Genomic DNA, 26707 nt, shown 5'->3' with positions numbered 1-26707 from the left:
TTGTGCTGGATAACCCAGTCACCTAAATCCACCCTCACTATACGATACCAAGAGCATGCTAGCAATGTGAAGCGTAACAGGTGTGTGTGTGTCTGGGTGGGTGGGTATGTGTGTTTGTGTGTGTGTGTGTGTCAGGGTGGGTGGGTGTGTGTGTGTGTGTGTGTGTGTGTGTGTGTGTGTGTGTGTGTGTGTGTGTGTGTGTGTGTGTGTTTGTGTGTGTGTCAGGTTGGGTGGGTGGGTGTGTGTGTGTGTGTGTGTGTGTGTGTTTGTGTGTGTGTCAGGGTGATTGACAAATGCTAACCTGAGATACAAATTATCCAGGGCAGATTCTGGTACTGGTTCTTAACTTTTCTGAACAAGTGCCCCCGTGACCTAATCATAAACCTGAACGCTCCCCAAGGGCTCTGTAACGCCCCCTGGGGAGAGCCCCCGTTGAGAAACGCTATTCTGGTATAAAGGGCTTTTCCCCAAATCCACAATAGGTAAAAAAAAAGCTTTGTTTGCATGTAGAAAGCTATGCTGATGCCAGATTAGTGGACTGCATGTGAGTGAATAACAGTTAAGTGATGACGTAATGATGTATAAATAGTTATGTGTGGTGTGTTGGTGTTGTGGTATAATGCAGCATTGTGTTCATGCAGAGTCAGTCTCTGCCTGTATAGCCTCCTGGCAGCTTGGTGGAAGTGGCAGCAGCAGTGTCCTCACATACACTTCACTAATCTGGCATTCAGACTTGTTGTGGTTAGTTGGTTCACCCACATTCATGTGTAGATTAAGGACAAGTCTGCCACCTTCACTATTCTGGTATAATGGGCCTTTATCAGAGATTCTTTAAGTATATAGAGATATGCCAACATAATAGGTTTCTATGGGCACCTAACACGGCCAGGTTCCGGTCTGCCTAAAGGGGCGTGTCATAATGCTCCTAGCATTGAATAGAACAGTCCTTAGGTCTGCCTAGGTCTACCTAAAGGGGGCCATAATAGAAACAATGGGCCAATGGAACCTCTCTCTCTCTACTCTCTCTGCCTTTATGGTTATGTACTATAATCCACATGTGTGGTGTGGTGGTCTTGTGGTATAATGCAGCATTGTATATTGATGCAGAGTCAGAGACTGCCTCCGTAGCCACCTGGAAGCTTGGTGGAAGTGGCAGCAGCAGTGTCCTCACATGCACTACACTAATCTGACATTCAGACTTGTGTGGTTAGTTGGTCACCCACATTCATGTGTAGATTGAGGACAAGTCTGCCACCTTCACCACCAGTCTTTTTTTAGAGAAAGTGCGCTCAACTTCCCACTGTTTCTTACAAAGTCTTCGGGTGAGAGCAAACAGCAAAGTTCATGTTTTACTGTTTACAAGTACATGTTTTACTTACTTTTGCAGGTGTGCGGCTTTTTTACTAAACCTTCACCACCAGCCCTTAACACAGTAACTGTTTCTTAAGATCATCAGCCACTTTGGCTAGTGCTTTTCCCTGCGTAATTACTCATTCAGTAGGCTATGTCCTCCTGCCAGGTTTGTTCAGTTCTTTTCTTTAGCATGCTAAGTCATCAGCAGAGCTTTCTACATGCAAACAAATATTTTTTCTTGCGCAAATAAGTTTAGTTTAAGGACACGTCTGCCACCTTCACCACTAGGGCTTAGCATTAACTTTAACTTTTTTTAAAAGCTCATCAGCCACTTTGTTAGTGCTAGGCTAGTGCTTTCGCTCGCTGCGTAATTACTCATTCAGTCTGTCCTCCTTCCAGGTTTGTTCAGTTCTTTTCTTTAGCATGCAAAGTCCTCATCAGCATAGCTTTCTAACAAAGCTTTTTTTCTTGCACAGCAACGATTAATGTACTGCGTGCCATGAAATAGCTGCATTGGTAGGTAGCTCTGGGTACGTAATGCCAACCATTCATTACTGTTCCAGAGAATCTGCATGGCTTGCGCAATGTAATGCCACACAGGGCTTCCTCGTTCCTTTTTTGGCCCGCGGCCGCTTGTTGTTTCTGACTTCACTTCGCTGTTAAATGAGGAGGAGTGTTTAGGAGAGTGATGCGTCATGAGATCTCCTCATCCCAATAGATTAGCTGTTTTATGAGGTCATTGGCAGAAAGAGGTGTGCGTGTGTTGGTGTGCGTGTGTGCGCGCGTGCGCGTGTGTGTGTGTGTGTGTGTGTGTGGACATTTGAATTGCACTTTTGCAAGATATTGAAATAAACTTCTGTTGTCAGTGACGTCATCTTCACGAGGCCGCAAGGAGGCAAGTGAGCAAGGGAGGACGGACTGGGAAGAACCGAATGTGCATATTTCCAGTGCCTCGTACCTGCTGTAGGATGGACTGGGAAGAACCACATGTGCATATTTCCAGTGCCTCGTACCTGCTGCTTGCTCTGCTCTGAACCTAATGTGCATATTTCCACTGTAGTGCCTCGTACCTGCTGCTTGGGAAGAACCTAATGTGCATATTTCCAGTGCCTCGTACCTTCTGCGTGCTCTGCTCTGCTCATGCCAGGCTGTCATGTGTGGCCTTGAGAATAAGATCACTGCCCTGTTGGCTAGGGCTGGGCGATATGACGAGACATATATCGTGAGGACGAGAGAAACGTGTCTTGGGAAACGAGATGACTGGTGAAAACAGGCGATGAAAGATTTTTTTCGACCCTGTCCGTCAAACTGGTTGACTGTTTTTTTTTTAAGGCTATATCGTGATACATATCGCTATCGTGATATAAAATAATCCATATCGCGATATACATTTTTTTCCATATCGCCCAGTCCTACTGCTGGCTAGAGAGCATGGTGTGGTGGCTGTGGCACGCAGGAGTCACCTTGACAGACACACGGGTCATCTGACTGGACTGGACTTGACTGGACTGGAAGGTCAGCTGAGACATCTGGGTGTGTGGATGTGCATGGATGTTGCTCCTCTGGAGCTAAATTGATCCGATTGGCCACATCTTCCGCCGCTGTCCAATATGCGGACTCCTGTCCTTGGCCTGTGCGTGTGGCCTCACCTTATGTCAGGGATGTCAAACTCAAATTTGGCCCGCGGAGCAATTTTATTCAGCCCGCCAGATCATTTCAAATGTGTATAGTTGACCCACATACACCATTAATGTATAGCGTAACATGACTTGAACATGGAATTTGCTGTGTCACAGGATGTGGAAAGAGTGTATGTAAAATGCATGCACTAATTTAGTCATTTTAAAAAAAAAAAATTGAGTTCGGCCCGCGACTTTTTTGATTTTGGCCCTCGGTCAATTTGAGTTTGACACCCATGACTTACGTGGACACCCCAACTCTGTGGAGAAAACAATAACGTTTCCCCGCTGTCACAACAACTTTTTTGGGGACTGTTCTTCATTCACCATCCCGATTACAAATGAGAAAATGACATTAGAATTCTGCTTTTGCAAGATATTGAAATACAGTTAGTGACGTCATCACAAGGCCACAAGCAGGCAAGTGAGCAAGGGAGGACGGGAGTTAGGATATTAGAGAGACTTCTCCGCTCTGCTGTATGCTCTGCTCCTCCCAGGCTCTATGGCCTTAACAATAAGATCACTGCCCTGTTGGCTAGAGAGCATGGTGTGGTGGCTGTGGCACGCAGGAGTCACCCTGACGGACACACGGGTCATCTGACTTGACTGGATTGGGCTGGCAGGTCAGCTGAGACTTTGGGGTGTGTGGATGTGCATAGATGTTGCTCTTCTGGAGCCTGATTGGCACATCTTCCGCCACACGGCCGGGTCATCTGACTTGACTTGACTGGGATGGCAGGTCAGCCGAGACATCAGAGCGGCTATCAAGCCTTCATCAGTGCGTGGTGAATAAGATCACTGCCCTGTTGGCTAGAGAGCAGTGTGGCTGTGGCACGCAGGAGTCACCTTGACAGACACACGGGTCATCTGACTGGACTGGACTTGACTGGGTTGGCAGGTCAGCCGAGACATCAGAGCGGGACGGGTGGATGTGCATGGATGTTGCTCCTCTGGAGCTAAATTGATCCTGATTGGCACATCTTCCACCCACCACTCCCTCGCCTCACCTCCGCCACACCCTCCCCTCCCCTCGCCTCCGCTACACCCACGCCTCCCCTCCCGTCAGGAATGATCTCTCAGGACTTTGAGAGACTGACTCAGAGTCTGCCTTGAGACTGAGTTGTGCCCGTGTGTGCCCGTGTGTGCCCGTGTGTGTGCCCGTGTGCCCGTGTGTGTGCCCGTGTGTGTGTGTGTGTGTGTGTGTGTGTGTGTGTGTGTGTGTGTGTGTGTGTGTGTGTGTGTCAGAGAGTTTGTGAGTGAGTGAGTGTGTGTGTGTGTGTGTGCGTGCGTGTACGCAACATGACACTGCCATGAGTAACTCTCTCTAGAATGAGTTGCTTCACGGCAGGAAATCGGATTGTGTGTATTGCGTGTACTCTGGCCCAACTGGATATTTTAGGCTTTTTGTTTGTGTGTGTGTGTGTGTAGTTGTGTGTGTGTGTAGTGTGAGTGTGTGTGTGTGTGTAGTTGTGTGTGTAGTTGTGTGTGTAGTTGTGTGTGTGTCTGTGTGTGTGTCTGTGTGTCTGTGTGTCTGTGTGTGTCTGTGTGTCTGTGTTTTGTGTGTAGTTGTGTGTTTTGTGTGTAGTTGTGTCTTTTGTGTGTAGTTGTGTGTTTTGTGTGATTGTTTATTTTTTTCAGAGCTCACTTTCAGTAGGATAATACGATTGTTTTCCTTTCTGTTTTTTGTAATTCTTGCAATATTAACCCTTTTACCAAAATTGTTGAGCAGTAGAATTCTGGCCCCTTGGCTTTTTTAACTACAGTATACTCTATTGATTCAGGTAGCAGTTTGTAAGAGCAAAAAAACAAGATGGCTTTGGTCGAAACGTCTGTCTGTTTGACATACAGTGTGAAGTGTGCAGAGTCAGACCTACCTTCTTCAACTAGCTGTTAGTTATGAACATTGTCATTACCATAGTTGTATAAAGGACAATTAGAAGTGGAGTACTCTTACAGATGTCATTACAATGCTATTGGTACTGTGTGATAATACATGGTTTCAACTTTGTTATACCACTAGTAGCGCTGTAATTACATCTAAGTAAGGAGTACTTCTAGTTTATACAACTCTGACTGGTCATGTGCATGAGTGACACACATGGTAAACTAACTCACAGAGTGCATCTTAATATGTGACCTTGCCTCCTCCACTTGCGCTTGTCTCCTCGCCCCGCCTCCTGGCCCCTCCTTCGTGGAGAAAACGATAAAGTTTCCCAGCTGTCAGCCTAGCCACAACAACTTTTGAGGGACTGTTTTTCATTCACCATAACAATTGCAAACGAGAAAAAGACTCTACAATTGAGCTTTTGCAAGATATTGAAATATAATGCTGTTGTCAGTGATGTCATCATGACGAGAAGCGAGTGGAGGAGGCAAGTGGAGGAGGCAAGGTCCCATATTGAGATGCACTCACACACTCCCCAGCCTGCTGTGTAGAGTAGACAAGGCGGTAGTAGACTCATCCTGGTTGAGTGTGGTGTACAGAGATGGAGAGTGGCACATGTCCTGTCCTCTCCACTCGACCCCCCACGCTCTCCTGTCATGTGACATGTGACATGCCCTGTCCTCTCGACCCGACCCCCCACCTCCTCCACCTCCTCATCTAGATTGACAGAATTAGAGCAGTGCCCTGAGGATGGTGGATAGTGGGGTTGGGGAGGTTGGGGGTTAGGATGAGGGGGCAAACAACGAGCAAAAAAGAAAGGAAAGAGGGGGAAAAAAGCATTCAGCCCCCTCAGCTGCCCTCTCCATCTCCCATGGCAACAGCCCCCAATTAGCTCATCGTCCGACGTCCATATCGTTCCCGCCATCATGCCAAAGAAGATACATTTTTTTAAAAATAAAATAAATTGTGGCATTAAACAACAGCAAAGACAGTAGAGTTGCCTCTGGTGTGCCCAGTATGATGCCTAGTATGCCTAGTATGATGCGGATACATGCAGCATGCTGTATTGTGTTGTGTGCGTGTTTGCAACTGTGTCCAGTTGAGGCATGTGATTGGCTAGCTGGGATTGGCTACCCAGCACCAGGCGCTGCGGGTCAGGGTCACTGGAGCCAACAGCAGGACTCATTAGCAGGATCCATCCTCCTCCATCCCTCTCATTCCCCTCCTCCATCCTCATCCATCCTCCTCCATCCCTCTCATTCCCCTCCATCCTCCTCCATCCTCCTCCATCCCTCTCATTCCCTCTCATCCTCCTCCATCCTCCTCCATCCTCCTCCATCCCTCTCATTCCCCTCCATCCTCCTCCATCCCTCTCATTCCCCTCCCCCATCCTCATCCATCCTCCTCCATCCCTCTCATTCCCTCTCATCCTCCTCCATCCTCCTCCATCCCTCTCATTCCCTCTCATCCTCCTCCATCCTCATCCATCCCTCTCCTGCCCCCCTTCTCCCTACTCTCTCTCCCGCTCCCTCCTCCCCTCACTATACCACACCACTCCACTCCACTCCTCTCTCTCCACTCCCCTCTCCTGCTATTTTCCATTAAGGAATTGTGTTTGAGGTTGTGCGCAAAATCATGGCACTTTGTCCTTCACCTGTGGATAGTATACACGTCTACCGCCAGCTTCATGAGAACAATGTTTCACTGTCGGCTACTGTGATAAGCGGTGGGAAATATAGCCTATGCGATGTCATCTCAGTGGAGTTCCGTGCATGGGATTTCATCTGGGTCAGTCAGAAATGGCAGTTTGCTTTAGCGCCAGGAAGAGTGTTTTTTCAAACAAGAAAACTGGTTCATCATAGGCAGGTATGCATGGCTAAACTGACTTTACCGTTTGCCCAAGTGCTATCGTTTTCCTCTGGTAATAGCACCGGGCGTCACTACAGTTAGGTGACCTCGCGCGCATAATAAACCCATTAAAATATAGGCATAGGCTTGAGTGTCTTTCAGAGCAATATGAACCAGCTTGGCTTTGCAACTAAACAAAATACTTTCCTGATGTCTACTTAACTAAATTAAGCTGCATTTTGTCTAATATTTGGAGACATCGCCTTACCCTTTCTGCAGAGCGATTTTGGGAAGCGCCTCTCTCTCGTTCTCTCTCTGGTTCTCTCGCTCACACACAAAGCGACGCTTGCACTCTTCGCAAGACATATGTCACTTGACTCATCTTGTTGGATAGACCAGCCAAACTTGCAAGCTAGATAGCCAATAGTTTCGATTTAGCTGCTTGGAGAGGAGGCAAAATTGGTACAATTTAGGCTGCATGAAAGCATACACGTTAACTTTCACGTTGTGCGATGGATGGAGACAAGTTTGGAATCGCTCCCTCTCTCACCCTCTCTCGCTCACACATACACGCGCGACGTAATTCTCTGCACTCTTCGCAAGACACTTGACTAGTCTTATTGGATACCATCCAAACTTGTAAGCTAGATAGCCAATAGTTTCGATTGTGCTGCTTGGACTGGATGTATTTAAACTGTTAAAATTTAGGCTGCATTAAAGCATCCACACGTTTCAACTTTCACGTTGTGCGATGGGTGGAGACAAGTTGGGAATTGCTATAAATTAGAGATTTTTTTTAAACATGGGCTGGCAAGATGTAAATGACCTGCACTGCTTGAAAAAGACGATCGACTATGTGCCTCAGGCATCTTAACCCCTTAAGACGCACCCCCTTTTTCAGACTTCATTTGCGAAATTGGCATACCCAATTTGAAAGTAGCACAGATCCCACATGGTTGTAGATACATGCATGTGCATGTACCCATTGTAAAGGTAACACTCTCAGGTTCATGCCTAAAGTGTCAGTATGATTTTATGATGTTCTATCAGAGAAATACAGTTGTTTGAATGGAATAAAAATATAGTTTTTTTGTTCCCGTATAGCATCTTTTCTTGAAAATGACTGAGATTGACAGCTCCAGCAACCTGTCAGCTCTGTAATGATACATTGAGACCAAAGACACAAGTGTCTGCTTCCAACAGCAAAAGAAATGGAAGAAAAATACCAAACTATGAATATTTTATGGGTTTTTTTCTCTTGGTATACCCATGCGCTTTTGTTGGGTACCTTTTGGTGATGCCCAAGAACCTTTTTGGATAGGTAAGAAGGACACCAGAATCAAAAGCCTGTAACTTCAGAATGCCACATGCTAGAAACACAGTTCTGGTTTCTATTGAAAGCTAACATCTTGGGGCTTCCAATCATGGACTTGGATTGGGTGCTAGACATTTTGGATTAGATTGGCATAAGCATAAACTCAAAAATATCATTTTTTCTTATTACGTCTATGGGGTATTGATGAAAGAAAGGCTAAAACAATTGAAGTATGAACAAGTATTTAATAAAATAGTAGAAATAAGAAAGGCAAAATATTTAAAATAATTAAAAAATCAACTATATACAAACAAGAACATAACATAACAATATCAATATAACTAATAATACAAAACTAATACAGTGTATAATACAGAGTGTGTGTGTGTGTGTGTGTGTGTGTGTTGTGTGTGTGTGTGTGTGTGTGTGTGTGTGTGTGTGTGTGTGTGTGTGTGTGTGTGTGTGGTGCAAACCATGCCATGTGGCAATGAAAAGTGTGAAAATGAAATCCAGTCCGGAAGTCCAGCATCATTCTTTCTTCCCTTTGTGTGTGTGTGTGTGTGTGTGTGTGTGTGTGTGTGTGTGTGTGTGTGTGTGTGTGGGTGTGTGTGGTGTGTGTGTGTGTGTGTGTGTGTGTGTGTGTGTGTGTGTGTGTGTGTGTGTGTGTGTGTGTGTGTGTGTGTGTGTGTGTGTGTGTGTGTGTGTGAGTGAGAGAAAGAGAAGTAGGGGGGAGAGGGGGAGGGGGGAGTCCTACAAATTGTTCTTTGTATGCCACTCATTGTAGCAGTCCCTCTTCACCGTAAAGCACAGCACTACCTGGCATGAAGTGCACTCTGTGGTGCTCTTCAGGGAACAGTTCACACACCTCCGCCTCCCTGCTGTGCCATCTTCCGTGTAGTGCCTCAGTTTGTGATGTGCACCTTGGGGAGCTGGAGCAGGTGATGGAGGAGGGTCAGTTGAAGGTGACCCCGCTGCCTTCAGCTCCAACACCAGGGCCTCCCGGAACGCCTTCTGTGTAAGGGGGGTCTCATGCCTCTCTGCTGCCATACAGGAATGAAGTACAAAGGCGTTCACGATGGCAATGTCCAGAAAGTGATAGAAGAACGTCCTGTGCCACTTCCTGGTCTTGTGAACGGTGTTGTAAAACCCGATCATGGCATCAGAGAGGTCCACTCCCCCCATATGTCTGTGAAAATAAAAGATTACAAAAGTTTTGTTTAGCACATAGCATTACAATCATTGGTGGATTGTTACATACCCTTGAAGACAAAATAAAATAATGTATCTCAAGTACTTACTTGTTATAATCAGTGACAGCTGGTGGGGCAGGGATGGACTTCAGCTGCCACCGGCCATCTGTCCCTCTGACCCTCCTCTGAACGGTGGTCTGTGGGTTGTGGGCTGTGTGCATTGTGGAGCACAAGCGGACGTCCCTCGTGTCCTTCCACTGGACAAAAAGAACGGGATCATCTCTTATCCAGCGGATGGTACCACGTGGTGACTGAGAGGTGAGAGCTCCTGGACGTCTTCTCGGGTAGCCTATTCGCTGTTCTCTAATTGTTCCACAAGCCCATACCTTCTCGGCCAGGAGGTCCTTGAACAGGGTAGGGCTAGTATAGAAGTTGTCCACATAGAGCTTATAGCCCTGGCCAAGCACACGCGTGTCCACGAGATTCATGACTGAATCATAGCTGAGCCCCTTTTGAAGTGCCATGTTTCTCCCCTCATATACAAAAAAGTCCCATGTGTATCCGTTTGATGAATCTGCCAGCACAAAAAGTTTATACCCCCACTTAGTGGGCTTGTCTTTCATATACTGGCGGAGGATGGAGCGGGCTTTTGATTTCACCATCCTTTCATCCACTGCAATGTGTTGTTGGGGATGGTAGTGAGCTTTACACGCGGTCCTAATCTCGTCATAGAGAGGGCGGATCTTGCACAGACGATCGTAGGCCTGTGTTCCCCTCCTCCTGTCATTCTCTGCATCACTGTCTGGGTGGCTAATATGCAGCATGCTGGAGACAGCTGCAAATCTTCTCCCGGACAACATAGATGTGGGGAAGGGGAAATTGTAAAGTTCGTTCTTCGCCCAGTAGTCCCTTACAGACTTGGCCCCAACTAGGCCCATGTAAATCACCATACCAATATATGAAAGCAGATCCTCCAGGGACATCTGATGCCATCTATGAGGGTGGTTCCTTTGTCCATATATGTTAGAGTGATTTACTATTGTCTGTAGGGTGTTTCTTGTCATGAAGAGCATGAAGAGTTGCAGTATGGTGTATTGCACCCCCCCCACGACCTGGGGCCCTGGAGCGCGAGCGGGGTTGAATGATGGTTGTGGTGGTATGATGTCATCCACGTCCATCCCCTGCCATGGCTGACCATTTCCCTCTGGCTCCTGTCGCCTTCCCTGTCCTCTTCCTCTTCCTCTTCCTCTTCCTCTCCCTCTTCCTCTGCCTCTCTTGGTGGCAGGTGTGGCGCTGGATGGCTGCGCTGCTTTCCTCTTCCTTGCTCTGGTGGTAGCCGGCGAAGAGGCTGATGGTTGATCGTCTCCTTCCTCCTCACCAACTCTCTGCCCCTCTTTCTCCACCTGGCTCTCCTCCTCCTCCCCCTCCTCCTCCTCCTGTTCAGGGAGCCAGTCTGCATCAGAGGATCTATGTGGAAAAAAACACAATATAATTGCAAATTATTATTTCATGTAACATTCAATTTGATGCATCTCTCTCTCCCTCCCTCTCTCTCTCTCTCTCTCTCTCTCTCTCACACACACACACACACACACACACACACACACACACACACACACACACACACACACACACACACACACCTCCCCCCTATCGCACTCGGTCACTAAAAGGTGAGAGATTTTCAATGGCCCCTTCCCCCATTGCATACACTTTGTATCAGCTGTGAACCACACACACACACTAGGCAACAGGTAGTATAAATACAACATAAGCACAATTCAAAGCATTTACATTAGGCATTATGGATGAAAACAGCTAAACATATTCGTAATGCAAATTGCAACATGGCAACAGCACAATGTTCACCCAGAAAGAGAAATACATAGTACAGACAAATGCCCCCATTCATCCATTGCCTTCACACACAAACAGATAATCATAGCATACACTATAGGTTACATGCAGAATGAATACAATTAGAAAGCATTTGCAGCCGTAGTGGATGAACAATCGCTGTATTTACATTGCAACATTGCAACACTGCAACATCTCGAATGCGGTCCAAAACGCACTATGCAACTAGCACTAAGTACAATCCAGTAGTGTAAATGAATATGTGACATCTGTTTACATTCAGTGAAAGTTTAGAAACAACACTTACATCTCCAAGGCTGGATCGAGTCCTTCCAAAAATGCCACAGAGTCAACCGATGACATGCTCCCTGCGTCGGACTCTTCGTCGCTGGATTGTAAAATCCATTCGGCTGCCTGTTGAGCAGTCATCTTAGTTGGGCCAGCAACATTCTTCTTCTTGCTCGTTGCCTTCTTACCAGACATTTTGCATGCAGTAGACTGTCTGTAAGACTGTACGCAAACTGTATGTCCCGTGCTGTCTTCCGAAGTCTGTGTAAAGTCTACTGTTCTCTCGCGTAACCGTGCGTCCTCTCAAAACTCTACAGCTTGCTGTTTACGCGAGCAATTACGCAAACATCGAAAACAGCAAGTGGGTGGTTCTCTGTAAGTCCAAGGCAGTCGAGTGATAGCTCGTTTGAAAGCTATGAATCTCAACTATAATATTCAGTGACTCATGAAACCCGAAACTCTCACTGTCCTACGCCAATGGCGAGGTAAAGACGGGAGGTCAGATTTGAATAGCAGTGCCCTATTGGTCTTCAATCGCCTGTAACTTTCCATAGGAGGATCCGATTGGCTCGTGGGTGGTGTCAATCAAAAGCTAAGACCTTCGAGAACATCATTCAGGCACTGTTTTGCGCATTTCGTGCGGTGGAGTGGATTCCTTCGTCTTCAAAGACGCTTGTAGTGAAGAAATACAATTACACAACGTATGCAGGAAGCCAAGAAACATTGGGATTATCACAAAAACACAAGGATTTGAAGTAAATGGCCTGGATATTCCAACATTGTGGACACTGGATGACTCAGAGAAGAAATCTTGGACCATAAAACATTCGTTGGGAATATTGAGAAATTTTCAAAGGTAAGTACACCCCGTTTTCGGTTGCAATTTTGATGACATCACACACAGAGAAGATTAGCCCACTGTTAGCTGTGTGGAGAGTGTTGATCTTTGAGGATGGGTTCATATGAAAGCTGACGTTCTCAGCTTTCGAACGGTGTGTGGTATGACCATTATAAGCTTGTGTACAGTCTATAGGACAACAAATTCTTTATTTTTTTTAAAACAAAATGGCGGCATCGTGCCGTGAGCGCCACAGTGCGGCTTAAGGGGTTAAATACTAAAAACTAATAGGCGGATGGCGGGCGGATTCGGTTTTGGAAATTGGAGAAAAACATTAGGGCGGGTGGATTAGAAATTCTGAGAAGCGGTTGCGGATGAAATAATACGTCAACCGCGCACCTCAGACATTGCTGAAATGGGCCTGTACTGCTGCTGCTTAAATGAGCCTGAAGTGTTACCGCTGCTAGATGGCACTGTTGCTTATGTTGCTGGGACAACAAATAGACACGCACTTAATTTTTTTCCCGGTTTCCCGTCATGGCTTTCCCGGGAAACGGGAAATTGTTTTGATCAGATTTCCCGGGAATCCCGGGTCCCGGGATTAAACCCTACTCCACTCCTCTGCAAAGTGGACCCGTCGCCTGCCCCCCTTCTCCCTACTCTCTCTCCCGCTCCCTCCTCCCCTCCTCCTCCTCTGTCACTCTCTTCTTCTCCTCTCCTCTCATCTCCTATCCTCTCCTCTCCTCTCCTCTCCTCTATCCCCCTCTCCTCCATCCCCCTCTCCTCTCCTCTCCTCCCCTCTCCTCTCCTCTCCTCTCCTCCTCCCCTCTCCTCTCCTCTCCTCCTCCTCTCCACTCCCCTCTCCTCTTCCCCTCCCCACATCTCTCCACTCCTCTCTACAAAGTGGACCCGTCGCCTGCCACTACCGAGAGAGAACAGTGAACAGTGTGGGGATGAGTCATCTTGAGTGTGTCCCTTCTTGTAATGTGACGGCGCCTCACCAGAGCTAGATGGATGGATGGATGGATGGATGGAGGGATGGATGGATGGAGAGGAAGATTGAGAGACAGAAAGATATCTCTGTTGAATAGAGGTCCTTTGACAGCTTTTCTATTTTCAAGAGAATTGACAATTGGAGCCCAGTGTTGTGTCCCATCTCAGTCTGAAGTGATGCTTTCAGGCTATGTGAGGCATCCCTCCTCGCTCTTGATCGCTTTATTTCGTTTCATTAATCTATCTAATCTAATAATTACTTTTATTTATTTTCTTTCATTAAACCAGCTGTTTAAAAAGGGAACAACACGGTACATTTGTATTTGACCGTGAAATTATGGAAACTTCCATGTTAATGGAATAGAAACGTTCATGCCATGCCCCGGGCATGTGTACCTACCTGCGTCATTTCACGTGTAATCAGACACTTTGGGACCCCGACCGACCTACCCTACCCTCTTAATTAAATCTTTCTTAACTCGTTACTTCTTTTATATTAGTGACAGATTAATGCAAATGCATTTCTGAGTTTCTACCATGCCACCAAAAAAGCACACCAAGTTGTAAGTGTTAAGATCTGAGTTGGTCGAGTCCCAGTGTCTGATGACCCAACTGTACGGTACGGCACCTTGTGTTCCTCTCATTGAGAGTAAATAGAATGGAGGCCAAAATTCTATTTCATTGTTGAAGCCAAGTTGGAGCCAAGGTTGGACCCAAAAAGACCAAAAAATGGCCAAATCCCATTCATTCCTATGAGAGACATAAAACCCTGTATCTCCCTTAAATGACACTTCAGGGGGATACTTTTTCGCTCAACTAGTAGGTCCCTTTGCTCTCCAACTTACCAGGGTGGTGATTTTTTGTGGTGATGTTTTGTTTTAGAGAGATATTAAAAGTTAAATTGACCAATGAGCATCAGAACATGGTTTGATTGACCGTTAGAAGTCTTGTTGTTGTCCAATCAGCACCTGCGTTTGGCGTTGCTAAGGTGGAATGTAAGTTGGAATGTTCCCAAATCTAGCTTCAAAGCGTTGAATGGCAAATAGCGTTGATTTGGCGTCCATTCTATTTACTGTCAATGGTTCCTCTTCATATCCGCTTACTGCTGACATGCACGGCGGGGTTGGCCATAAGGCATACAGGGCATTTGGCAGGTGGGCTGTTGATGATTTTGGACTGGTACTCCCCTCCTCAATGTAGTAGTGTATCAGCCCTCATGCAGTCACAGCTGACCTCTCTGAGTCAGATTTGAAAATATGTTTGGCTGTTGTGGTCAAAATAGCTCGTAATAGATGACTAAAAATGTTACAACAGGCTTCATTGTCTTTCTCAATGCCTGGTGGACCGGTTTTGGCTGAAAATGAATGCTCTGCCGTGGCCAACCGGTAGGGTACTCGTCTACCATGCAGCTGACCCTGGTTCGATTCCCGGCCCGGGTCCTTTACCTACCCCTCCCTATCTCTCTCCCCATTCACTTCTTGTCCATCTCTCAAACTGTGCTATTCTATATAAAGTCGTAAAATACCAAAAAACGACATTAAAAAAATAAAATGCCCGGCCCTTTTTTTTTGGCCCAGTTCAGCACCGCTGTCAGGGCAGGTTGGCACAGGCTGCGTTGCAAAATGACATTGAGGATAATTGGGGAGAGGCTGGTGGTGAGAATTGGCTTTTTTCACGTGACGTTAGAGACACCTTCGATTCTCAGTGCATTTGAAGCAGGAAAAGTAGCATCCAGTCCGCCGGCATAGACATGCAAATTTATACCTCACTGTCTTCTTTTTTTATTATTTATTTTTTATATATATTTTTAGGGGCTTTCATGTCTTTATTTGACAGGACAGTCGAAGATGGTGACGGGAAGCGAATGGGACAGAGAGACAGGAGAGGTTCGGGAAATGATCCCGGCCGGACTCGAACCGGGGTCCCTGTGGGTGGACATGCAAGCCCAAATGTGGGGGGCTTAGCGCGCTGCGCCACAGCACCCCCCACCTCACTATTTTCTATGGAAACCAGTTGGCGGTTTTCAATGCTTCGCGTTAAAAATTGAACTTCTCTGACGTCACGTTACAAACGTCACATCTGTTGTACATGTACTCATACAGAACCTTTGGAAACAGACGTTCGGTACGGTACAGTGCCGTACAAAACAAGTACAGGACATGGAGCATGGGACCTACTTGCATTAGTTGTGGATGTCATTGTCAACCGTTTTTTTCCTGCTTCGCTTCAAAAATGGAGCTAGTCTGACATCATGTTGAGAGAGGCTAATTGGAAGAGCATTGGATACATTACTTGCAGAATATGGAGGAGGTCTGTAACAGTACATGTACAGCTGGAAACAGTACGGTACGGTTTGGTACGGTACAGGGCGGTAGTCTGTACCAAACGAGCACAGTACATGATGGAGCATCCTATTTTTATTAGGATAGTTGTGGAGTTGTGGACGCCACACAAGCAGTAAGCACACGCAGTATTTCCGTCATCATGGCATTGATGCACATAATAGAAAACTGCAAGGGAGAGGTAGTCGCATTTTGGTTGGTGGGGCTTAATGCTCTTCACAGTTTGGCAAAACAACACATGACATTAGAGATACACATTTATAAAAGGAATTTGATACAGTAAGCTTCAGAGTTGTCAAAATACACTAGGACATGATACGTCATAGCTTTTTTGTACTGTCTAATGAGATAGATGTACTGTGTATCCACTCCTCTCATCTCCTCTCCTCTCCTCTCCTCTCCTCTCCTCTTCTCTTCTCTTCTCTTCTCTTCTCTTCTCTTCTCTTCTCTTCTCTTCTCTTCTCTTCTCTTCTCTTCTCTTCTCTTCTCTTCTCTTCTCTTCTCTTCTCTTCTCTTCTCGATGATGGTGTCATACTCTGTCCAGTAACAACTGATGCCTGATGAAGGTCTAGTACAGAAACGTTGTTAAAGAAAGAACAGCGAAATGGTCAGTGTGCAGGAGTTTCTTTAAGTTGTTGCTGAGTGACCCATGGGCCATCTCCAACGCACCTGCCAGCTGAGGTGTGCGAAAAAAAAGTCGAAGTTTAACGTAATACTCAGTCCAGTAACAAAACCACAAAACCTGGCCAGGGGCCGCCGCTAGGTATAAGCAGAGTAAGCAGAGCGCTTAGGGCCTCAACCACTTTGCCCCCAAAATCGGGGCCTCCTAAATTACGATTGACTAAAAAATGTATTATTATTTAATTATGAAGGGGTCCTCCTGACTAGTTATGCTTGGGGCCTCCAAAACCTTAGCAGCGGCCCTGGGCAGTAGTACTGTGGTGAGTTCCACCGCAAGCAGTGCCTTTTCAATAGCTCATTTCAGACGACTAGGAGTAGGTCGCGGTGTCTTCCCGCAACCACATTGTCTTCCAGCAATACATTTTTCACAGGTTTAATCCACTGGGGGTCACATTGGCCTGTCACCCACAGGCCTCTCACCTTGTGACTTCCGGCGTGACCATCATCCTCCTTGTTCCCTATGGGCAGTCATGTGTAAGCGGTTAGGGTGTCAGATTTGTAGCCCAAAGGTTGCCGGTTCGAGTCCCGACCTGCCAGGCTGGTGTGGGGGAGTAATTAGCCAGTGCTCTCCCCCATCCTCCTCCATGACTGACGTACCCTGAGCATGGTACCGTCCTGCCGCACTGCTCCCTTGGGGCGCCATTGGGGGCTGCCCCCTTGCACGGGTGAGGCATAAATACAGTTTTGTTGTGTGCGGTGTGCACTGTTCACTTGTGTGGTGTGGAGTGCTGTGTCACAATGACAATGGGAATTGGAGTTTCCCAGTTGGGCTTTCACTTCACTTTCACCTGATCTTATATGACCGACAGTGGTTTCCAACAATCAGAGGTTGAACAGTGTGCAGTTTGGACCGCAAGGCCAGGGATTGTTTACTAACGGAGAACCCGTATAGTTCCAGACCAAAACCAATGCTCACCTGGGGAGGAGTGAGTTGAGTCATATGGTCGTGTCGTGTTTTGTCGTGTCTTATATAAAGTTCTCTAAATGTACTGACCTCTCCCATGGTAACAATATGAAACATCCTCCGTCTTGGCCAAGACTAACACAGCCCAAGCTGAGGATGCATCCGGCCTGCCTACCTGCACTCCCACACTACTACTACCTTTACGTAAGAATGATGCAATCTGCCATCACCCCACAGACAACACATGAAAGACCAGTGTACTGTGTGTGTCTAACTGTGTAAACGGGCGTGTGGGTGTTTGTGGACTTGCGGCTCTGTGCCACATCGGAGGGATTTGCCGGAAATCATAATTGTGTTTTGTCAAGGCCATCTGTTGCTTGGCCACTGCAGGCCTGTACTGTGATGTGCTGGGCTGGGCAGTGTTGCCAGATTTGGCGGTTACCCAGCCAATTGAGCTGCTTGGGATAGCCGTCTGCGGCTAAAAACATTCAAAAACGGCCATTGTGTGTGTTTTGCACTGTGATGTGCTGGGCAGTGTTGTCTGCCTCCGTCATCTGAGGCGGCTAGCTGCTATAGCCCTCCTCTTCTCTCTCCTCTTCTCTCTCATCTTTAGAATGCTCCAGTCACTCTCTCTTCTTCTCTCTTCTTTCTCCTATTTTCTTGTTCTTCTTCTTCTCCGCTCTTCCTCCTCTTTCTTCTTCTTTTTCTTCTTCTCCGCTCTTCCTCCTCTTTCTTCTTCTTCTTCTCCTTCTTCTCCGCTCTTCCTCCTCTTTCTTCTTCTTCTCCACTCTTCCTCCTCCTGCATACATGGCACTCCTCCGCTTGGCCACTGCAGGCCTGCGCTGTGTTGCCAGATTGGGTGGTTACCTGGCCAATTGGGCTGCTTGTGATAGCCGTCTGTGGTTAAAAACGGGCATTGTGGATTGTTTTTTTTTGTAGTTTTATTGTTGTCATAGAAAACAATACAATTTGGTTGAAACTGGGCGGAATTTAGCGCCTCCTCCTCCAGGTGGTTTTTGTGTACCGTTTGGGCTGGAAATGATCAGACTCATCTGGCAATGCTGTGCTGTACTGTACTGCATCTGGCAACACTGGCGCTGGGCTGTACTGGCGCTGTGCTGTGCTGTGCGCCTCTATCATCTGAGACGGCTGCCTGCTATTGTTGTTTAGAATGATGCAGTCACTCTCACTCCTCTTCACTCCTCGTCTCTCTTCTTCTCTCTCTTCTTCTCTCTTCTTCTCTCGTCTCTCGTCTTCTCTCTTCTCTCTTCTTCTCTCTTCTCTCTTCTTCTCTCCTCTTCTCCCCTCTTCTCTCCTCTTCTCTCTTATTCTCTTCTTCTCTCTTCTTCTCTCCTCTTCTCTCTTCTTCTCTCTTCTTCTCTCTTATTCTCTTCTCCTCTCCTCTTCTCTCTTCTTCTTCCCTCTTCTCTCCTCTTCTCTCTTATTCTCTTATTCTCTTCTTCTCCCCTCTTCTCTCCTCTTCTTTCTTCTTCTTTCCTCTTCTCTCTTCTTTTCTCTTCTTCTCTCTTCTTCTCCCCTCCTCTCTCTTCTTCTCTCCTCTTCTCTCTTCTTCTCTCTTCTTTAGAATGCTCCAGTCACTCTCTCTCCTCTTCTCTCTTCTTCTCTCCTCTTCTCCCCTCTTCTCTCCTCTTCTCTCTTCTTCTCTCCTCTTCTCTCTTCTTTAGAATGCTCCAGTCACTCTCTCTCCTCTTCTTTCTCCAATTTTCTTTTTCTTCGCTCTTATTCTTCTCCGCTCTCCCTCTTCCTGTGTACACGGCACTCCTCCGCTGGTATAGAAGGGATGAGTCACGCCAAGGCATGGTGTATCGGATGAGCTGTGAAGAGAGGGTGTGTGTGCGCGTAGAATGTGAGTGATTGATTGGTGTGTGTGTGTGTCTGTGTGTCTGTGTGTGTGAGTGAGAGAGTGTGTGAGACAGATTGGTGTGTGTGTGTGTGTGTGTGTGTGTGTGTGTGTGTGTGTGTGTGTGTGTGTGTGTGTGTGTGTGTGTGTGTGTGACGGATTGTGGTGTGTGTGTGACGGATTGCACTGTGTGTGTGTGTGTGTCTTCATTGGTTGCCTCCATGGCAAGCCTGGTCTTGAGAGGTTTGCTTCACTGTAATAACTTCTCATAAACAGTCATCTTAATCTCCACCCTGAGCACCTCTCTCTCTCTCTCTCTCTCTCTCTCTCTCTCTCTCTCTCTCTCTCTCTCTCTCTCTCTCTCTCTCTCTCTCTCTGTCTCTCTGTCTCTCTGTCTCTCTCTCTCTTTCTCTCTCTCTCTCTTTCTCTCTCTCTGTCTCTTTCTTTCTCTCTCTTTCTCTTTCTTTCTCTCTCTTTCTCTCTCTCTGTCTCTTTCTTTCTCTCTCTCTCTCTCCCTGTCTCTCTCTCTCCCGCTCTTTCTCTCTCTGTCTCTCTCTCTCTCTCTCTCTCTCTCTCTCTCTCTCTCTCTCTCTCTCTCTCTCTCTCTCTCTCTCTCTCTCTCTCTCTCTCTCTCTCTCCATCCCTCTTTATTAAATCAAGAGGGTGAGTTTTGAACTATGTAATTGGAGTTGAATTATCTGCTGCTGAGAGTCAGTGAGTGCTGTGAGGGGAGCGTGGCCTGCCGGCCTGCCTTGCTCTGTGGGGCGTATTGGCAAGCTGTGTGTGCGTGTGTGCGTGTGTGTGTGTGTGTGTGTGTGTGTGTGTGTGTGTGTGTGTGTGTGTGTGTGTGTGTGTGTGTGTGTGTGTGTGTGTGTGTGCCTGCCTGCCACCCTGCCTTCTTCTGTGAGGCGTATTTGTCAAGCTGATGAGCACAGTCAATATTGAACTGGACTGGACTTGACTGGCTAGGAAATACCCACTCCGGGCCGCCGCTAGGCATAAGCAGAGCACTTAGGGCACCAACCACTTCGCCCCCAAAATGGAGGACTATAATATGTACTAGGGCTGCACAATTAATCGAAAAATAATCAAAATCGTGATAAAATATTGAAATCGAACTCATGATTTTAATCGTGATTTAATCGTGGCAATAGTGACCTACCTTTGAGAGCGTCCTTGAAGCCAGAATATACTGACAGGCTGGTGTTTCTGGCCAGAAATCTGTCCACCTAAGTTTCATGCTATTGCCTTTACATAATTATTACAATTAATTTTTATTTTGCTCATCCCGTATGTAATTCATTCTTGGTTATATTTCATCCTGTTATAATTTTCAAAAAAATCTGCAAAAATCAATAATCGTGATTTTGACCAAAATAATCGTGATTATGATAATAATCGTGCAGCCCTAATAATACTATTATTATGAGGGGCAGCCGTGGCCAAGTGGTTAGAAAATGTGTCTTTCAATCTAGGGGTTGCAGGTTTAAATCCCCCCTGACCTCTCCCCACATCTCCATCCATGACTGAAGTGCCCTTGAGCAAGGCACCTAACTCCACACTGCTCCAGGGACTGTAACCAATACCCTGAAAAATAATAACTAAGTCGCTTTGAATAAATGAAAGTCAGCTAAGTGCAATGTAATGTAATATTATTATTTAATTGTAAGGGGGGGGCTCCTGACCAGTTATGCTCCGGGCCTCAGAAACCAAGTAGCAGCGGTCCTGTGTCCACTGACTCCATGCCATGGCATCCAAACCAGTCATTATGTGGAGTGGAGTGGACACACTCCCAATGTAATTCCTTCCTCACCAGGGTTTGTGTATGTTTGAGTTGAGGTGGTGGTGGTGATTTATAATGTTGTAATTACTGAATGATGTAACATTGTGTGTAGGCTAATGGCTCATTCACATTGCAATCATGGGATGAAACAAGTCCAAATGCAGAGCCGTGGGAACTCGTCTGTGACAGGGGGTGCAGGGGTGCAGGGGGTGCAGGCATTTTTTGCACATTTTTTGGGGGTCCTCCCCCAAGAAAATGTGTGTCTTCGATGCAATTTCCTGCATTTTAATGCATTTTAATGCATTTTAATCAGTGTCCGAATGACGGACGTCTGGCTACCCTATGGGGGCTGAAAATGGTCAGAAAAGTTATTGTGCTTGTAACCCATTGCACCGCTAGTTCCCACAGCAGGGGGTGCGGCCGCACCCCCTGCACCCCTACTTCCCACGGCTATGTCCAAATGTGTCTAAATGTATCTGTGCTCAGTCGGAAACGGTTAGAAGACATGGAAACAGATTATTCTTTTCACATTGAACATTTGCGTGCGCGGTACGGGGACAACGCGAGCACAGACAACGCGAGCGCAAGAGGTTCTTCACAGGCTGTTCAGTTGTCCGTTTCACACTGGTACGGTCTGCTCTGCATACGCATTCTATCTGCGGTAATCTGCATTCCGTCCCAGCCTGCCCAGCCAGCCCATCCATACATTCCAATGGAACGCCGCGCTTCTCTGTGAAAAAAAAAATCTGTTTTCTTGTTTTCTAACCCTTATGGACTGAGCACGGGTAGTTGGGTACATTTGGACGTGCGTGTGTGTGTGTGTGAGAGACAGTGAGTCTTCATGTGTGTCTGTGTCTGAGCAAGTGAATGTACAGTTAGGGCCATAAATATTTGGACATCTGCACAATTTTCATGTTTTTGGTGTTGTACACCATCCCAATGGATTTGAAAAGAAACAAACAAGATGTACATTAACAGCAGACTTTCAGCTTTAATATGGGGGTGTTTGCGTCCAAATCGAGTGAACTGTGAAGGAATTATGACATTTTCTATCAGTGCTACCCCATTTTTAAGGGACCAAAAGTAATTGGACAGTCTAGTATTTATACATCAAACTTTCAGTTTTTAATTATTTGGTTGCAAATACTTTCCAGTCAGTTACAGCCTGTAATTTGCAATCCATAGACATCAATAGACACTGGGTTTTATCCCTGGTGATGCTATGGTGAGCTCTCTATTGCAACAGTCTTCAGTTCCTGCTTATTCTTAGGGTGTTTTCCCTTCAGTTTTGCCTCCAGCAAGTGAAATACTTGCTCAACCGTACTCAGGTGAGGTGATTGACTGGGCCATTGAATAATATTCCACTTTTTTGGGGTAGAAATGGCTAGTGGCTTTCAGATGAAGCTTTGGGTCATTGTCCATCTGCACTGTGAAGCATTGTCCAATGAGTCCAGAACCATTAGGTTTAATATGACATGATAATATAGCCTGAAAATCTTCAGAATTCATCCTGTGGCTTTTGTCGGTAGTCCTCATCATCAATAAATACAAGGGGATAATCGTATTGACAGATATGCATGCCCTCACCATGACACTACAACCACCATGATTCACTGATTGGGTGGTGTGCTTTGAATCATGAGCAGTTCCTTCCCTTCTCTATACTCATTTCTTCCCATTACCCTTGTACAAGATGATATTTGTCTCCTCTGCCCATACATTCAGATTCAGATTCAGATTCAGATTACTTTATTAGTCCCATGAAGGGCAATTCAGTTTGCGGTCCCAGTCTCCATCAGTCAATGAATAGATAGTATAAATAAAAAGAGTAGAAAAATGAAATACAAAACCTAAAGGAAACAAAAAACAATAAATAATAAATAGGAAACAAAAACATACACATTTTAACACATACATTCAAACACCCTGTCCTGTCAGTGATGAGCAGCCCTCAGTAAATTAAATGGTCAGTAATGAACTCTACCCCTACAACCTTGTTTAATAATCTAATGGTTGTAGGGATGAATGATCCAGAGTAACGCTTTGTTTTTGTCCTGACAGAATAATAGCGCCTCCCAGAGGGCATTAATGAAAATTCACCACTTAGAACATGGTCAGGAAGTAACTCAAGACCTATACAGTCTTTTTAAGATGTTGTTTGGCAAAGCCAAATCTGGTATTGCTATTTCTGATGCAATCAATAATTTACATCTTTTAGTGAACCCTCTGTATTTCCTATGGTGAAGTGTTCCTCAATGTTCTTGATCTTTTTCTTGATTGTTGCCTTGGACATGTCTCCACCGTTCACCTGGACACTGTTCTACATCTGGCCAACTGTTGGGAGATGGGTTTTTGTTCACCAGATACAGAATATTGTCTGTCATCCACAGCATTTGTCTTCCATGTCTGCCAGGTAATTTGGTGTTGCTCTGGTATTTCTTTTTCCCAACATTCTGAACTCTTGAATTAATCATATTCAATGTTTCCCCATCTCTCAAATGGGTTTGTTTTGATTTTTTTCCACCTTATGATGGCTTGCATCACTGATGGTGACAGATGGACTTTGGATCTCATGGATATTCCGTAAAAATATATGGAAATGCAAATGGAACACTTCAAATGAACTTATTGACATCTTGGTGATGGTGTAGTATGGGAATAACACACATCTGACTGGAAAATAGCTGAGAAGCCTACTGTCCAATTACTTTTGATCCCTTGAAAAGTGGGCAACACACACAAAAAACGTTGCTATTTCATTCCTGTTTATGCGATATGGATTTTAACACCTTCACATTAACACCGAGAGTCTACAGTTAATGCACAGCTTGTTTGTTTTATTTCAAATCCATTGTGGTGGGGTATAGGGTGGAAAAGGATGATAATTGTGTTGCTGTCCAAATATTTCTGGCCCTAACTGTATGTATGTGTGTGTGTGTGTGTGTGTGTGTGTGTGTGTGTGTGTGTGTGTGTGTGTGTGTGTGTGTGTGTGTGTGTGTGTGTGTGTGTGTGTGTGTGTGTGTGTGTGTGTGTGTGTGTGTGTGTGTGTGTGTGTGTGTGTGTTTGCACGTACGTCAGGGCTTAACACTTAACACACGCCAGGTAGCCAAATGCGGGTGAATATCGGCGTTGGCTAGTAGATACCGAAGGTTCACTAGCCATTCTGGCGGGTCCGTTACTATTCTGAATGATGAGGCACCGCATTTTGTAGTTTTTTTCCTCGGACCGTCTTTGCTACAAAAGCAATACAATGCAATTTCGCGAGCCTACAATACCCATGAAGCACCTGTGTCACGTGTCACCTGTGTGTCACGCATGCCAAGAATCTGAGAGGACTAGTCTTGCGAAGAGGAGTGGCAACGAGCTACCGGCATATCAGCGTGCGTTAGGAAATGTCACTGAAAACCTTGTCGTGAAAATAAAGTAGCCAAGTTCATCTCAACTGACGTGTTTTGCGATCTGTCATTAGTTCAATACTTAGTAGTAGTGTACATTAAAATGACCAAGGCGAGAGGAAAACACGCCAGCCTGTCTTGTGAAAGTCTCGAGACTATAAGCGCAGTGATAAGACAAGGACACATGCGGCATTAATAATGTTCGGTTTAAATTATTTTCTGATTTGCCTGTATGTCTTCATACTTTAATATTCCTCCATGTTTCTTGTCCTGTTGTTCCCGACTGTCAAACCGGGCTTAAACAACGAGCAGTAGCCTACTGCAGCCTTCCAGACTGCATTAAGCACGTCCCTTGCCCATTTCGCCTTGCGTCCGTTTATTTAAACAACTCAATATTAAACGAAATGAAAGGAAGTCGTAGCCCCTTCTGTAGGCCTAGTTACCGCATCTGTGTGCGCTTTTTAGTGGACACTATAAGAAAATATTCCAGAAGAGGTGTTATTCCACATCCATGACCGAGGAGAGGCGAACTTGGCAATGACTTTTGCTATCTACTTTGCGCATCAATTTGGACGGCAACCTCCACAGATTGGCCTATATGATATGAAGAAAGTGCCTTTCAGATCAAAGGCGCAAATGTTTTATATTTATATTATATTATATTATATTATATTATATTATATTATATTATAGGACTGCACGATTATGGAAAAAATCATAATCACGATTATTTTGGTCAAAATCATAATCACGATTATTAATCACGATTATTGATTTTTGCAGATTTTTTTGAAAATTATAACAAGATTAAATATAACCAAGAATGAATTACATACGGGATGAGCAAAATAAAATGAATTGTAATAATTATGTAAAGGCAATAGCATGAAACTTAAGTGGACAGATTTCAGGCCAGTAAACACCAGCCTGCCAGTATGTTTTGGCTTCAAGGACGCTCTCAAAAGTAGGTCACTATTGCCACGATTAAATCACGATTAAAATCATGAGTTCGATTTCACTATGTTATCACGATTTTGATTATTTTTCGATTAATTGTGCAGCCCTATCATATTATATTATGTTAGCCTACATCACATTATTACACCCTATTATATAATTCTTTAAAGCTGCTATGATGGTTAAGAGAATTATGGCTAGTGAAAAGGCCCAATGGCTAGTGAGTCAGGAAAACCACTAGCCAAAATGGCTGGTAAGCGAAAAAGTTAGTGTCAAGCACTGACGTACGTGTGCGTGCGTGTGGCTCCAGTGGTTGCGGGCTCTAACAGCATGAGTGACATTGAGATCGTTGTTTACATGATGACATTACATATTTAATCCCCTCCCCCTGGAACTTACAGATTGGTTTGTTTTTGTTTGCCGTGATTCATTGGCCTGAACTTAAATGGCTTAATCCTCATTAGCCGTTCAGGGTGGGTGGATGGGAGGCCTTAAGCTGCATGCGTATGTGTGCGTGCCCATGTGTGCGTGTGTGTGTGTGTGTGTGAATGCGTGCGTGCGTGCGTGCGTGCGCTCATGTGTGTGCGTGCGTGCGCATTTGTGTGTGTGTGTGCATGTGTGCGCATGCCCGTGTGCGTGCCCGTGTGTGTGTGTGCTCATGTGTTCCTGTTTGAGTATAAATCCACAGGAGTTGTGTGTGTATTAGTCTCTTCAGGTCAGTGATCCGCATATACGATGGTAATTAGCGGCGTCTCTCCCGGCGGTACGCCTCCGCTCTGCTCTGCTCTGCTGCTGTCAACACACACTGGCATGCAGCAGCAACAGCTTAAAGCATCTGTAACACACACGGGCACACACACACACACACACACACACACACACACACACACACACACACACACACACACACACACACACACACACACACACACGTACATGTATACACTGTGATTTGCTACCTCGTTTGGTACATAAGAACATGCCCTCGAGATCAATGCAGTGTTCTAATGAGTACCTAGTAAAGGGTGGAGGGTGGAGATGGGGGGGGGTGTAGTTTTTATGTCACACTGGCCATACAGTATGATCCCTGTATGGGGCAGAAACCACATCCTCCCCCCTGCCCTGCCCTCTCACCCCTGGTGGCAACTCGGTTGGTTGATGGCTGGGAGTTGGGGCATTAGGTATGTGATGAGGGCTGATTGGGGGGGCGGTGGTTTGTTATGAGATGGGGGCTGATGGGGGGCGTTGGGTATGTGATGTGGGGCTAGGGGGGCGTTGGGTATGTGATGTGGGGGGGGTGTTGGGTATGTGATGTGGGGCGGGGGATTGTGTTGGGTATGTGATGTGGGGGGGGTGTTGGGTATGTGATGTGGGGCTGGGGGGGGCAGGCACCACATCCTCCCCCTGCCCCCCATCGGCCAACCCTTGCCCCCCTGTCCCCCCCCCCCCCCCCCTCCCCTGCCCGTTCTTGCCCCTGGTGGCAACTCTCAGGCTAATTATGCCAATTATCTTTGCACTCACAGATGGGGGCGGACACG

The 26707-nt window shown here is 46.0% G+C and overlaps 2 protein-coding genes across 2 annotated transcripts in view; one reads left to right on the top strand and one right to left on the bottom strand.

The window, feature by feature from the left end:
* The window catches only part of plekhf2 (pleckstrin homology domain containing, family F (with FYVE domain) member 2), a 65976-nt gene that overhangs the window by 26276 nt on the left and 12993 nt on the right, over window positions 1-26707 (top strand). The gene's annotated exons all lie outside the window — the stretch shown is intronic.
* LOC134448769 (piggyBac transposable element-derived protein 4-like) lies at window positions 8831-12485 on the bottom strand. The gene is made up of 3 exons (XM_063198427.1): window positions 11435-12485; window positions 9379-10737; window positions 8831-9266 (listed from the first exon to the last, which is right to left on the bottom strand). Exons 1-3 carry the CDS (start codon window positions 11608-11610, stop codon window positions 8831-8833), a joined length of 1971 nt encoding a protein of 656 aa, XP_063054497.1. The 5' UTR covers window positions 11611-12485.

Source organism: Engraulis encrasicolus, chromosome 5 (genome assembly GCF_034702125.1).
Source record: "Engraulis encrasicolus isolate BLACKSEA-1 chromosome 5, IST_EnEncr_1.0, whole genome shotgun sequence".
Lineage (NCBI taxonomy): Eukaryota > Metazoa > Chordata > Actinopteri > Clupeiformes > Engraulidae > Engraulis > Engraulis encrasicolus.
The sequence above is the reverse complement of the archived record's forward strand: the minus strand, read 5'-3'. Positions and strand labels throughout refer to the sequence as shown.